Source organism: Petromyzon marinus, chromosome 12 (genome assembly GCF_048934315.1).
Source record: "Petromyzon marinus isolate PM22_M1 ecotype Great Lakes invasive population chromosome 12, UKy_Petmar_22M1.pri1.0, whole genome shotgun sequence".
NCBI lineage: Eukaryota > Metazoa > Chordata > Hyperoartia > Petromyzontiformes > Petromyzontidae > Petromyzon > Petromyzon marinus.
Window position 1 is genome coordinate 13,491,340 of NC_133678.1, and position 14,827 is coordinate 13,506,166.

The following is a 14,827-nucleotide window of genomic DNA, read 5'->3' on the forward strand; positions in this document are numbered from 1 at the left end:
CGGATTCAAATGTTTAGTGCGCCAACCACTGCGCCCCCCCCCCCTCCATTACGACTCGAAGTTCAGTGCAGCGAGGAAGGGGAGCTGAGCACCGGGTGATTGCAAGGCAGCTCGGAGTGCTTTCCCAACGAAAGGCGCCGTATAAAAGTGATGTATTATCATTTGGAACAGCCACACACGGGGGTGTTCTGAGTGTCCTGCTCTCGGGGGAGGGGTGGTGGTGGGGGCTAGAGAGGGGTGTGTGCGCGTGTACCCCTGCTTATGACACTCCCCGCCCCACTCCCCCACCCGTCGCCTCCCCTTCCTTATCATATAAATTTACGAGGTCTCTCGCGCTCGATGCATTTGCAAGGGGACTCCAGTCACACAGCTCCACCTACCGCACGCACCGTGGCAGGAGTAGGCGCAGATGGGAGCGTTACAATAGTGGCGTGTATGTGCGTGCGTGCGCACGCCCACGCGTACGCGCGGCTTCTCTCGGCACCACGGCGCGGCGTATGAACTGTCGGTAGCATTGTGAGCCTAGTCCCAGAGTTCATTCATACACGGGTCGTGGCTGAATCGTCCGCATGACGTCGCTTCGCAAAACAAAAACCGGAGACAAAGGCGTCCGGAGAACTTGGCTGATGAATGAATTGGACGGATACATCAATTAATCTACACTGTGGATGAATGGAGGCGACGATGAATGAACGATTGGATGGTAGGGTGGCAGAGTGAATTAATGAATGGGCGTGACGGAGGTGCACTTGGGCTACAGTATCCTCTTCCGTGTGCCATGCCCACCAGCCCAGCTCAACCCCAGCCTCCACCTCTGTGTGATCTCCAGCCCATGCAGCAACATAAGCAGCAGGTGGTGGTCGTGTTACTGTTGCCGGCGGTCTCATCATGAGGTCCTACAGGATCAGCCGCCTCCTCGCCGCTTTCCCCTGGCTCCTGGTCGCTCTGCTCGTGGCCGACTTCAATTTGAACCGAGCCGGACCCAGAACGTCCACGTCCTCGCCGACTGAGAGGATATTGCAGCAGCAGCAGCGGCACCTACAGCTGCAGAAGCTGCGGCCGCACGCACCGTCACCTCTCGCACGGCCCGCAGCAGCAGCGGCGGTGGCAGGAGCAGTGCCGGCACGAGCAGCAGCAGCAGCTTGGAGGCTTCGACCTCTATCGGTGCCGCAGCCGCCTCCCCCTCCTCCTCCTGCACCTCCTCCTCTTCCCATTCACGCTGCAGCTGCGGCAGTGTTAGTATCAGCGGCAGCTCAAGGGACACCTGCAGCAGTGATCTACGTGGTGACGCCCACGTACGCACGGCCGGCTCAGAAGGCGGAGCTCACGAGGCTTGCGAACACGTTCAGACAGGTGAACCTCGCTGCCCTGCTGTCACTCACTCGCTTGTCTATGGACACACTAAGACAAAGATCCCCCGTATATAGCCTCAACTATTGGGGCAAGTGCTGCGGGCGAGCACCTATGAAGGCTGGCACACGAGGGGGTGGGCGGCCAGCACCACGCCCGACTGCCTTTGTCTTCCCAGTGACGATGTTTACTCATCGCACCAGGTACTTATTTGAGGCTGAGTCGACATAGGGGAGGCCCAGTACCGGTTCAGATAATCGTCACTGGTGCTGGGTGTGAGCAGGGAATCGAACTCAGGTGGCCGGGTTCGTAGCGCAGCGCGCTAATCGCTACTAAACTACCGCAGCTCACACCGGCACACACGACAGCGTTTGGGAGGCTGCTCCTGCCGCTGGGGTGTAATGGTGAGCGGTCTGGATTAGCGAGCCGGTTCTATTCGATTTACCCGCACGGCAGTTGAAGCAATTGCCAAGTTTGTTAAGGCGATTGAATCTCTCTTCCCCTTCCCTCGGTCCACCCAGCTATAGTATGAATGGGGTATGCCGCAGTTGGTCGATGGGTGGAGGTCGCGCGTGGTGGGCGTCATGTGTGGGTACTTTACACCTCTGGAGCAAAGCTCAGATGGAAAGGGGAAATGCTGCAAACGGCAGCAAGGACCGTGATTGGGACCACCGCGAGTCGCAGATCGCCATCAATTCCTGTGGTTTTGGGTGGCGCCATGGTGGCTAGGATATGATGTTAACTCCCTCGCCTGGTATGCAGAAGGTCGTGGGTTTGTTCCCGACCCTGACGCGTGCTGCTGAATATTTGGAGTTTTCGTCTCCCATCGTGGTCGCGTGGATTTTTCTCTGGGTCGTCGGGTCTTTCCCTCCACATTTAAAATCAATGTCATGCGTTTCAAGTATTTGGCTGCTTTAAATTTCCACGCGATAAGCCACTTCTTTGAGCTATCACATGTGACCAAATCGCTTCTGAAAAAAAGCTGTATAGCTCAGTGGGCCTTATCTGGTGAAATAAAAAGTTTAGTTTAAGCAGAGGAGAATCCGCTTTGCTCACGTGTATCTCGTTCCCCATTTCGTTCTGGTTAATCCAGTATAATACCCCAGACGTAAGAGTTAAGCATCAACATGGTGAAGTATGCTTAAACAATTCGCCATGACCCAACACAGCGTGGGGAGGCCGTTATCCAGCAGTGGATTGGCAAGGGGGGGCTGTCAATTTAAATAAAACCACCCCACCAGAGTGTGCATCCCATTATCACTGTAATGTGTAGCATGTGAGACTCTCCAACCTGCAGGGCAATAAGATGCAGTGCAGGTGACCCTCGATTTACGAAAGGGATGCGTTCTTCCAAAAACACACGCGTGAAACGACATGTCGTAAATTGGAATGCCTTTTCTCATTCGTTTATGACTAAAAATTATGGATGTGTTTCCTACTCCTATAATGTAAAAATATTGACCTATATCGCTTTTTGACGATACAAAAAATGTTAACAAATAATTAGTACGATTGAATAACAATTAATTACAAAACAAATTATTAACCTTTTCTGGGAACTCACCAAAACATCCCCTGCATTTTGGAATGACTGAGGAGGTGACGTGGAGGCGTTGCCGTTGTACTGTCGGGACACCGTGACGCTGTGGCTGATGCATGGCCCGTGCCAGAGTGAAATTTCATTAATGTGGAATTTAGATTTCGCAAATCAAAAAGTGTTCGTAATTATCAATTGCTTTCACGCCAAATTTCGTAAACCGAACGTTCGTAAATCCAGGGCTACCTGTACATCTATTCCAGAATCAGTATTTATCATGGAGGAATCCGATGAGCTATGAAGCTCTTTTCACAGGTGCCCAGTGGAGGCAGGTCAGAACGTTACTTTGGTTATGGACCAAACAGGGTGGAATGTTTGAGTGTTTTCCTCTCGTATGCGTGGGTTTTCTCCAGGCATTCCCATTTCCTTCAACGTGTACAAACTGAATGAGGATGTTGCGAAACATCATAAGCAGGAGCATGTTGAAATTAGAGTATTGAGCCTCAGCGATAAGTAATTGTACATCACGGTACTGTATGTATTTTATACATTACTCGGCTTGGAGGAATGAAGATACGATGAGCTGTTGCTTTGGATCATTGGGGCTCAGAGTTTGCACTTAATGCTTGAGAATCTATTGTTTTTCTCTACAATATAATCTCAAGGATTTGGCAACATTGGCTCTTGGACGTGAATTATAATAATACATACAAGTTGTCTGTTCTATTGACCTAGTTACAGAATCATCTTGCGTATGTCACTTTCACAGCTCCTGTAGCAAAATGTGAAATCCAAATGAAAGATACTCAGCGGATAAATGCCTGTCGCCTGAAGCATTGCCATATAAACCCCTTTCCCGAGAGGCAATTTAAAATTCATTATTCCACTTTTAAAATCAGATACGTCCATAATATATTTACAGATAGTATACGTGTGAGTGTGTGGGGAGCAGTAGTGTAGCGGTTAGCACGCTGTGCTGCCCGAGTTCAATTCCCGATCATAACCAATTACAGTAAGAAATATTTTAATCCGTCACGGGCCTCACCTAGGTCGACTCAGCCTCAAATGAGTAGCTGGCGATGTAAAACATTGGCACTGGGTTTGAAGTTTTCGTGACTGCAGGGATCCATACTCTTTGGTTCTTTCGGTAAAGTCACGTAGGTATAAAATAAATTAAATCACGACGTTTCGACTGCAACACAAGCAATCATCATCAGGTGATGCTTGCTTGTGTTGCTTGTGTTGCAGTCGAAACGTCGTGATTTAATTTATTTTATTTTATACCTACGTGACTTTACAGAAAGAACCAAAGTGTATTGGCACTGGGGATACAAATGCGGCCGGAAGTTGTCTTGGTCATCCACCCTCTCATGTGCCGTGCCGGCCTTCATAAGTGCTCGCTCACAGCACTTGCCCAAATATTCTGTTAAGGCTACACAGGGGATCTCTGTCTTTGTGTGTGTGTGTGACAGAGAGTATGAATGAATTCTTTTGTCACAAGGGAAGATGTACCTACTTTAGGCTTGGCCACTTTTTAGCCTTCAACACTTCGAGGCTGTGTCAACAAAGCTTTTACAGATAAAACACGTTTAAAATAAATCGTCGTTTTCTTGACATAGTGTTGTAGTGGTGAGTGCACCGCACTCCGGACCTGGCAACCTGAGTTTGATTCCTGGCCACAGCGAGCATCAGTGGTCAGTAATATCTGAATCGGTCCTGCACTCCCTCCACCCACTGACCAGCGTGGTGATGTATGGTCAAACAAAACAATTGTTTGGCCAACAGATATTTTATGAGACACTCTGTTAGCAGCCTACTTGTTATACTGCCTTTTATAGGAAAGGTTGAATTCAGTTTATATTTCATTGCAGTGTCGGTGGCTATCTCACTCAGTCTCTTTGTGATCCACCAACCCTACCCAAGTCGCGGGATTACAGGCGTGCATCACCTGGCAAATTGATTGCATCAAAAGAGTCGGCCTTTTCAGAAATACTTTTGAACAACGAAATCAATGAGACAATCACACTTTACATTAAATAATACATCAGAGTGCAGAGGTTAATAAAATGAGATCCGTGTTGTGGGATGTCAACCGTGGTCACCCCAGGATTAAAAATATCCTGCGTTAAGGGATTACATACGATTGCTCTGACGTGGCCATTATGCACTCCACTGTACCTCTTCTACAAGGTTAGCAAAACAGAGTGAAACAACAAATCACAGTCAACCCAAACAAATTGAAATAATTTTTTGCATTGTCTATATTAGGTATTCCATCTTTATCTCACGTCACTACACTGGGAAATCAAGGTGTGATCTTTGAGCTGCAAATGTCTCATCCCACGAGGGGGTTACAACCTCCTGCAATTCAAAGCTGCTGCTGGGAATACCTTTCACCCGGACTGCGTGGGGCGAGGGGTCACGGGGGGTCTCTGAATTAATGCCACCCCGACATCTCCGTGTGTTCACTGCTAATTCAGTAATTGAGACTGGAGCGGAAGATGATGCAAATGCCATTTGCAATTAAAATTCGTAGCCTCTGCTACTTTTCCACGAGAACATTAATCCGTGCCCTGACCACTTTAAATGTGCCGCGTGTGGTGGCGCTGCGCTCAGAGCAAACGCCTAGCGAGTGGACGGGTCAAATACCGGTCAGGGTTGACTTGGCCTATCATCCATAACCTCGCTCGTTGAGAATTCTGTTTTATATGTGAAATGATAAACTCATTCTGTAGATCCTTTTTTTATATGTAGACGCACACGTCGCGTGCATTGTGGAGAGCACGGAAGTTACGTTACAGATCCAAGTGCCTTCACAGGATCCCAACATTGCCAGCAGGGTCCTCTGACACATTACGCACCCGCCCACGTGGCCACCTCAATGTTGATCTTTTTTTAAATTTACTATTTGGTTCACTTGTCTAAAGATCAAAAATGTAATTGTGCAGCCCTGCGATTACTTACACCGCTCTTGGCAGAAAGGCCTTGACTACGGGGATCTTAAGAGAGCGGGTATTCGGCCTACACTTTCACGCTGGCCAGACCGTCTTGGAAGAAGTGGGAGCACCCACGCTTTACCCCACCACGCACGACCTACCGATCGACTGTGGTGGAGAATTCTATACTGCGAGGTGGACAAGTGTGGGGTTATTTGAGAAACTCGCCCGGAGTTTCAACTGCCGCGTCATTGAGATTGAGTTGAACTGACGACCTCTGGATTTGCCAGTCCTCTGTGCTAATAACTACACCACAGCTGCATGTCATAGCAAGAGCATTAGATAACAAAATAAGTGAGTCGCGGTGAAGATATTCATTTTTCATGGGCAAACTGGGGTAAGAAAGAGAAATTACAGCCAAACGTCAGACAACTTACATGGCTGATTGCACAATTACGACAATGAGCGATTACACAAAAAAAATGTCATACCCTACTGCTTCAACTAGCACGGTGATACTGTAGATGGAATCGATATGGCGACACTCTGGATTGCAAGTGCGGTACCCTGACCGTTCACACCACGGCGGTATCCATCCACTCTGTTCATTCGCCCAGATGAGTCCAGATAACCGTGCGTGCGATGCGCCCAGAACGTGACGACAGCCGCGCGTTTAAATTTCGGGCGCGCGACGGCAGGTGCCGTGGCTGCACTGGGTGCTCGTGGAGGACGCGCCGTCGCGTTCGCCCATGGTGCGCGCCCTGCTCGCCCGCTCCGGCGTGCCCGGCGCCACGCACCTGTGCGCCGTCACGCCGCGCCGCTACCGCCGCACCGGGCTACCCCGCGCCAGCGAGCAGCGCAACGAGGCGCTGCGCTGGCTGCGGGGCGAGGGGGCGCGCGGGCCCCTCCCCGCCGTCGTCTACTTCGCCGACGACGACAACACCTACAGCCTGGAGCTCTTCCACGAGGTGAGGTCGCGGAGGTCGAGAGAGGTCGTCGTCGTCGTGGCCCGTGCCATCGACGCCGCCTCGTCTCGACGCCGCTGCCGCTCCCGCTTTCGTTTGATCCGGACGGCGGTCGCGGTTGGCTCCAGCTCTCTGGGATGTCCACTTACGGCCTCGGCACAACCGGGCGTTCTTCCCCACCCCCCGCCCACCCCCGTCGCAGTCAATACGCCAGCGTCGCACCCCACCACCACCTTTGCCACCCCAGCGTCGATGTGTTCACACACTGCACCGGATACTCATTTGAGGCTGATTCGATCTAGGGTAAATCCCAGGACGAGTGCAGACGTAATTTACTGCTGTGTTGTGCATCGTGGTCAGAAATAAAACCTGCGTCGTCTCTATGATGGCAGAGCGATGCACACAAGGGTGGGCATGGGCCTTGTCCAGGCACAGGGGCCCAAGCACTGCCCTACGCAGTGGGGAGTGGGGTGGACAACGACGACGGGAAGGGGATCCCGGTTCATTTCTTGCACCAGGGCCCATGCCAACCACGCTACCTCACCTCCCCACGCGTCAAGCCTAGTTTGACAAGATTGTGACGTCATGCATTCACTGCTGTGCCACCGCTCCCCACACACTTGTGGTGGCCCACAAGTCAGAACACATAGGGTTATTTAATTTTACTTGGAACACCGACATTAAAACATTTAATTGTTTTTTTTATTTCAGCTAATAATTAATCTGTTATCATAGATGACATAAAAAAAAATGGGAAGAAAATTGACGAAAGACGAACGAGTTCAATTCGATTTTATGTACGCTAAAGAAAGCAGCTGCACTTTTAAAAATACAATTAATTTCAACAGATAATCATTTGGCGGGACCCCGGGGTCCCGCAAAAATCAGATCAATAATTATTATTTTTCAGTCCGCCCACTCGTGATCCCGACAGCAACGCGCCGCCCGCCCAGACTCGCGCCAACAAGCGCCAGCAGGCGGCGATCAACACGATGGGCGCCACCCCACCGGCCAAACGCAAGCCCGGGCGTCCGCCGCAGTCGCGTGCGGCGACAACGCCCTCCGGTCAGCCGTCGATCCTCAGCTTCTTTGCCAAGGCGAGCCCGCCCCCGCAGTGAATTTAACGTGTTTATGTAATTTTTCAACTTTTTACGAAACTTAGTGCCCCGAGTAGCTCTCGACGAGGCCAATCGATTGACACTAGTTTTGTTGTCGGTAAGGCGAGACTCGTGTCGCTACGCGGTTTTTCCCACCCCGGGGCAGTGATGGGACCCCGGGGTCCCGCCAATTGCTTCAATTAATGCATTCATTAATGTTCATGAAATTCAGTTTGATCATGTGTTAAAATAAATATATGAAATAACCGATGTGTTCTGACTTTTGGGCCACCCTGTACATGCATAAATTCTATTTGGCAATTAATTTGATGCCACCCGAAATCAATTGATGTCTTCACGACTCATCCTCCTCTTCAAGGCATCAGATTAATCTGCCTGCATCTCGGGAGACAAATGCTTTAAAAATATAAAGAGAGTTTACATTGGGGTTTAAATCATCCAGCTAAATTTAGACACGCCGCCCGTGCCAATTAGAACTTGAGCCATGATCAATTACTTGCCAGCGGTATTTCTAAACAATTGTTTTAATTGTTGTGCTGACGGGATTGGGGATTGTCAAACGAGTGTGTGATGGCACTTATCTTCGTTGGTGGCCTCAAACATATGATGGAAATTCCATATTTCCATGGTAAGTAAAAAAAAACACTGGTGTCATCCCACAAATGTGTACTTTATTGCATCAGTGGTGGAGCGTGTTTGGTATTCGCCCCGGTGAAATTAATTAAATGGGGCCTCCTGTCCAATTTCTCTCCCCTTCGTAACACACAACGGAGGACATCTCCAGCCCGGTGCATCATAGGAACGTGGAATTTCCGCTACTGACTGAACATCGCCAGTGCGGATGGGCACCACCCCCACGTTTGTTTGAGTCGTGAAATGTGTTCTTGTTTTATTTAAATACACACAGGGACCGTGCCGTTAAACTGCGTCTCATCTTACGGTGTCCGCTTCCTGCCACCTGCTGGTCAGCTCGAGGAAATTGTCCCGTGCTCACGTCCAAGGGCGCGTTCTTGTGGATGCCAACATTACAGATAGAGATCGAGTGAAAGAGTTCCATACCCATTGGATCAGTGTTCATCTCCGTACAGCCCTGAACTAGTGTTGGGAAATTCTCACTCATTGAGATGACCAGCATAGGAGATCTAGTCAAATAATAATAGTGCAATAATTCGGCTGTCCACACTGATATACAATCACTGTCAGACCACATAGCTTTAGGAAGCTGTTCTGGCAGTCTTCATCTAAAACGAAGCCGTTTTCTCGTCGCGTTTGATTTAACGTCCTGAATGTTTTCAAAACGAGTTCCTCTCAACAACGCACGTTTTATACAACACGCTCCCTCGCACGAGCTGCTGCAACGCGGCGAGAGTTTCGGAATGAGAGCGACCGCCCCCAGTTTGGCGCGGAATACTGACACGGTTTGCTTGCTCGCATTCATTGTGACGGTGGCCTAAGGAAAGAGGACCACAATGCACCTCTTCAGAAAATACTGATGGTTGTTGCATAGAGCATAGCGGTTGTGTGCTTTTGCACGTCTACGTGTTGTTCGAAACTGTGACTTGCACGGGAAATTGGTGACCATACAATTACCACTAGACGCAGGCGAATATAGGAAATACAGGGACACAAACGAACGCACTTATTTTAAATTGCCAACTTGAAATGGCAGTGTTGCTGTCTCATTGTATTTGCATTTCCCATGTGTGTCACCACATGCTAATGACAATGCTGCAGCTGTAACCTCCAATGGCGCCTTTGGAGTTTGGTCAAATAATTAACACTGAGCACCGAGGGAATGCAGAGCAGCATCTGTTGCAAGCCAAAAATAAGCACAGGGACCCTGTTAATGTAATCGTAGCAAACCAACAACGATCTTATAGATATGTTAATACAGTGAGGGAAAAAATATTTGATCCCCTGCTGATTTTGTACGTTTGCCCACTGACAAAGAAATGATCAGTCTATAATTTTGATGGTAGGTTTATTTGAACAGTGAGAGACAGAATAACATCAACAAAATCCAGAAAAACGCATGTCAAAAATGTTATAAATTGATTTGCATTTTAATGAGGGAAATAAGTATTTGACCCCTCTGAAAAACATGACTTAGTACTTGGTGGCAAACCCCTTGTTGGCAATCACAGAAGTCAGACGTTTCTTGTAGTTGGCACCAGGTTTGCACACATCTCAGGAGGGATTTTGTCCGACTCCTCTTTGCATATCTTCTCCAAGTCATTAAGGTTTCGAGGCTGACGTTTGGCAACTCGAACCTTCAGCTCCTTCCACGTATTTTTTATGGGATTAAGGTCTGGAGACTGGCTAGGCCACTCCAGGACCTTAATGTGCTTATTCTTGAGCCACTCCTTTGTTGCCTTGGCCGTGTGTTTTGGGTCATTGTCGTGCTGGAATACCCATCCACGACCCATTTTCAATGCCCTGGCTGAGGGAAGGAGGTTCTCACCCAAGATTTGACGGTACATGGCCCCGTCCATCGTCCCTTTGATGCGGTGAAGTTGTCCTGTCCCGTTAGCAGAAAAACACCCCCAAAGCATAATGTTTCCACCTCCATGTTTGACGGTGGGGATGGTGTTCTTGGGGTCATAGGCAGCATTCCTCCTCCTCCAAACAAGGCGAGTTGAGTTGATGCCAAAAAGCTCCATTTTGGTCTCATCTGACCACAACACTTTCACCCTCTGAATCATTCCGAATCATTCAGATGTTCATTGGCAAACAAGAGACGGGCATGTATATGTGCTTTCTTGAGCAGGAGGACCTTGCGGGCGCTGCAGGATTTCAGTCCTTCACGGCGTAGTGTGTTACCAATTGTTTTCTTGGTGACTATGGTCCCAGCTGCCTTGAGATCATTGACAATATCCTCCCGTGTAGTTCTGGGCTGATTCCTCACCGTTCTCATGATCATTGCAACTCCACGAGGTGAGATCTTGCATGGAGCCCCAAGCCGAGGGAGATTGGCAGTTCTTTTGTGTTTCTTCCATTTGCGAATAATCGCACCAACTGTTGTCACCTTCTCACCAAGCTGCTTGGCAATGGTCTTGTAGCCCATTTCAGCCTTGTGTAGGTCTACAATCTTGTCCCTGACATCCTTGGAGAGCTCTTTGGTCTTGGCCATGATGTAGAGTTTGGAATCTGATTGATTGATTCTGTGGACAGGTGTCTTTTATACAGGTAACACGCTGAGATTAGGAGCACTCCCTTTAAGAGTGTGCTCCTAATCTCAGCTCGTTACCAGTATAAAAGACACCTGGGAGCCAGAAATCTTTCTGATTGAGAGGGGGTCAAATACTTATTTCCCTCATTAAAATGCAAATCAATTTATAACATATTTGACATGTGTTTTTTCTGGATTTTGTTGTTGTTATTCTGTCTTTCACTGTTCAAATGAACCTACCATTAAAATTATAGACTGGTCATTTCTTTTTCAGTGGGCAAACGTACAAAATCAGCAGGGGATCAAATACTTTTTTCCCTCACTGTACGAGCTCCCATTCATCCGCATGTCAGTTTCCACTAATTGTTCAAGAGTAACATTGCAGATAATACAAGACATGCGAATTTGGTTGTAATGCATTTTAATTTCAAAGATCAAAGAGTCTACATGCTCAAATGAGCAGTACAGCGATGCTCATACCAGTTAGCGGCCCGGAGCCACTCGTGGAAATTACACATTCCTATGGTGGGGACAAGTCTATCCATGGAAATTTTCCACAAAACAGTACTCATTTATTGACCTCAAAGGAATGATCGACTCAACCGCCGTCCCACCACCATTATCGGCCATGATCTATCAACCGCTAGACGAAGGGCTCAACAAGCTGTTCACTGCCTCTCATGGTCACGCAATGCAAAATAACAGTAGTCCACTCGGCCTAAAAATGAGCACCAGGAAAGATCTGGTCAACATCAACCTACAACCCTGGCCTCAACCACCTCCTCGTTCAGCGTGCAATGGTGACCATAGCAGACACTCGCTAGACCTGGATCCACGCGTAAGGGTTCAGTTGCAGCATGCATGAGTTTTATGCAAACGTCCAACTTGGGTTGCATGCAACTGATGTACGCCACTGATCACTTGGGTTGCATGCTGCTGAATCGCCGAGGTGTTTGTATGCCCAGTATGCATGCTGAGCTTCGTTCGCACCGTGTACGTAGCCAAACCGCGGTCATTGGAGGTTTGCGCCCGGAATTGACGGCACTTTCGCCCTGTCCGTCGTCGTGCAGATGCGGGACACGCGCAAGGTGTCCGTGTGGCCGGTGGGTCTGGTGGGTGGGCGGCGGTACGAGCGGCCCGTGGTGCGAGCGGGACGTGTGGTCGCCTGGTACACGGGCTGGCGGCCAGACCGGCCCTTTGCCACCGACATGGCCGGTGAGTCCACCAAAGTAAAATCGGTCGGACGTTTCATATTCGGTTTTACGCATAGGCTTTCGCGACCAATATTCATAATAAAGGTTTTTGGGTTAGATTGTGTAAATATAAATGTGTCGTAACCCTCCACCACCTGATACAGCCAGTAAGATTTGTCACGTAAACAACGCGCCAATCAGTTACTACTTCAGCCCACCGGTGTGTTGGAGAGTAAATTGTAAATGTTGTGGATTTACTCCCAACACACCGGTGGGCTGAAGTAGAAACTAACTGTCGCGTTATAATAGGGTTTTTCCCCTTTTTTCTGGCAACAAAACTGAAACCTTTTTACAAGGATTCATGTCTGCATTAACCACAATACCTGGCGTCATCTGGTCGAGCACCAATTGGGTCGAGGCTCAAAAGAAAGCCGTTTCAAGGACAATGCATATATTATCATAGTATGTTTTTTACTCTTTGGTTCTATCGGTAAAGTCACGTAGGTAAAAAAATAAAACAACAAAAATCACGACGTTTCGGCCACAACACATGTGGCCTTCATCAGGTGAAGGGACAAACTGTCCAGCGGACAGCATTGGAGTGAAGAAAGCCAAGCGCAGGTCGCCTCCTTTTAAGCTGTGAGGGGGTAAACAGAAAACGCCTTGACAAAGGAAATTAGCATAAAACACACCACTGACAACGCTTGGAATTAGCACAATATGATAATACACCACCCTGGGAGTTTGGAATGCCACCACCTGAATAAATATACTGCACCACTGAAAATTAGTTTAATGTTTGGTTCGATTTAGAACATCTTTCCAATGATTGCTTAATTTGAAACCATCTTCTCGGTTGAAATTGTGTCTGTGTTTGTAAATCTGAATCGCCTCGTGGATAAATCTCTGATGATAACCTGTCGGTTTGCAAAGGACTTTGGTATTGGAGAAAATTATATCATGATCACCCACAGCGTTGTAACAGTGATCAGCTATGGCAGAAGAATTCGTCCTGCCGTGTTTCAAGTCTGATTTGTGCTCGCGAATTCTGTCAGAGACGTCCTTTGTCAAGGCGTTTTCTGTTTACCCCCTCACAGCTTAAAAGGAGGCGACCTGCACTTGGCTTTCTTCACTCCAACGCTGTCCGCTGGACAGTTTGTCCCTTCACCTGATGAAGGCCACTTGTGTTGTGGCCGAAAAGTCGTGATTTTTTTTTTTTACCTACGTGACTTTACCGAATAGAACCAAAGAGTATGGGTCCTTGCAGTCACGAAAGCTTCAAATCTAGAAAAGTATGTTTTTTGTTTGCATTTTGACTGCAGGTATTGTGGTTATTGCAGACATGAATCCTCGTAAAAAGGTTTCAGTTTTGTTGCCAGACAAAAAGGGGAAAAACCCTATTATTACATTTTGGTATCGGCAAAGGAGGTCTAATGATGTAACTGGCGCGTTGTTTACATGACTAACCTTACTGGCTGTGTTCTGTGGTAGAGGGTTACGGCACGTTTGATATTCGTTTGACATTCGCAATCAAAGCACTTTCCTACTGCAATGACAGAAAGCACTTTTGAAAATGTGTGGCATGACTTGTTTCACTGTGAATCCTAAGACAAATCTGTGAAAACCCATAACAAATCCTATAACTCTCTAACGCTATAACAATAAACCAAAGCACTTAGCTACACCATTCCAACTGAAATATGAAGGAAATCACTTTTGAGAATGTGCGGCAAAACCTATTGCTCTGTGTGACTAAATGGTTTGTTTTTTTGCCATTATTGCGTTATAGCATGCTATAGTATTTGTTATAGGTTTTCACAGATTTTTTTGGTAGGATTCACTGTGAAACAAATGGCGCCACACATTTCCACAAGCACTTTGCTTCATTTTCCAGTTGGAATGGTGTGGCCAAAGTGCTTTTGTTGCGAATGTCAAACGAATATCAAACGTCCAATCGATTTTCCTTCGGTGGTGAGTCCCACGTGGTCAGTGTCCCCCTTGCTCATCCTCAGCGGTGGTTCCGAGCCAGCTTTGGGATTTCACGGATAATGCTACGGAGTGGTTGAGGCGCCAGTCTTTCCGTAAGGTGACTACTGTTGACCTCACGCAAAACGGTATTGATTTTATTTGACTCAGGAATATTGAAGGACTGAGCTGACTACCACACCCCCTTACAATATACGAATTATTCATGAATATTACTTCTATCTAGGAGTTCTAATTTTATATACATATATATCCCTGCTCAAATAAATAAATGTTTCAGTTGGCATTCAGTAGTAAACATTCCACATTCATCTGGTCAACAAGGCCACCCAGCCTGGTTAAACTTACTCTCGTGCTTTGTAAAAGCAGGGGGTATGTGAGTGTTTGTTCTTGTAAGTAGAGCAGTAGCGCAGTTGTTAGCACACTAAACTATAATCTTAGAGACCTAAGTTCAAATCTCGGAAATAGCTAATATTAGTTGTGAATATCTGAACCTGCCCTAGGCCTCCCATAGGTCTACTCAGCCTTAAATGAGTACCCGGTACAGTATATAAACATCAGCACTGGGGAGAC

At 47.8% G+C, this 14,827-nt stretch overlaps 1 protein-coding gene across 2 annotated transcripts in view; it reads left to right on the forward strand.

Annotated features, from left to right (window-relative positions):
* Positions 1–297: 297 nt before the first annotated feature.
* The window catches only part of LOC116941534 (galactosylgalactosylxylosylprotein 3-beta-glucuronosyltransferase 2-like), a 34,244-nt gene continuing 19,714 nt past the window's right edge, over positions 298–14,827 (forward strand). The window contains exons 1-3 of one of the 2 annotated variants that reach the window (XR_012941590.1): positions 298–1,353; positions 6,522–6,791; positions 12,146–12,290. Coding sequence is in view for 1 of the 2 variants with exons in the window: in XM_032952684.2 (XP_032808575.1) it covers positions 889–1,353; positions 6,522–6,791; positions 12,146–12,290 (880 nt within the window). In the remaining variant the exon portion in view is untranslated. The remainder of the gene's footprint in view (positions 1,354–6,521; positions 6,792–12,145; positions 12,291–14,827) is intronic. The other variant, XM_032952684.2, reaches the window with a different exon arrangement.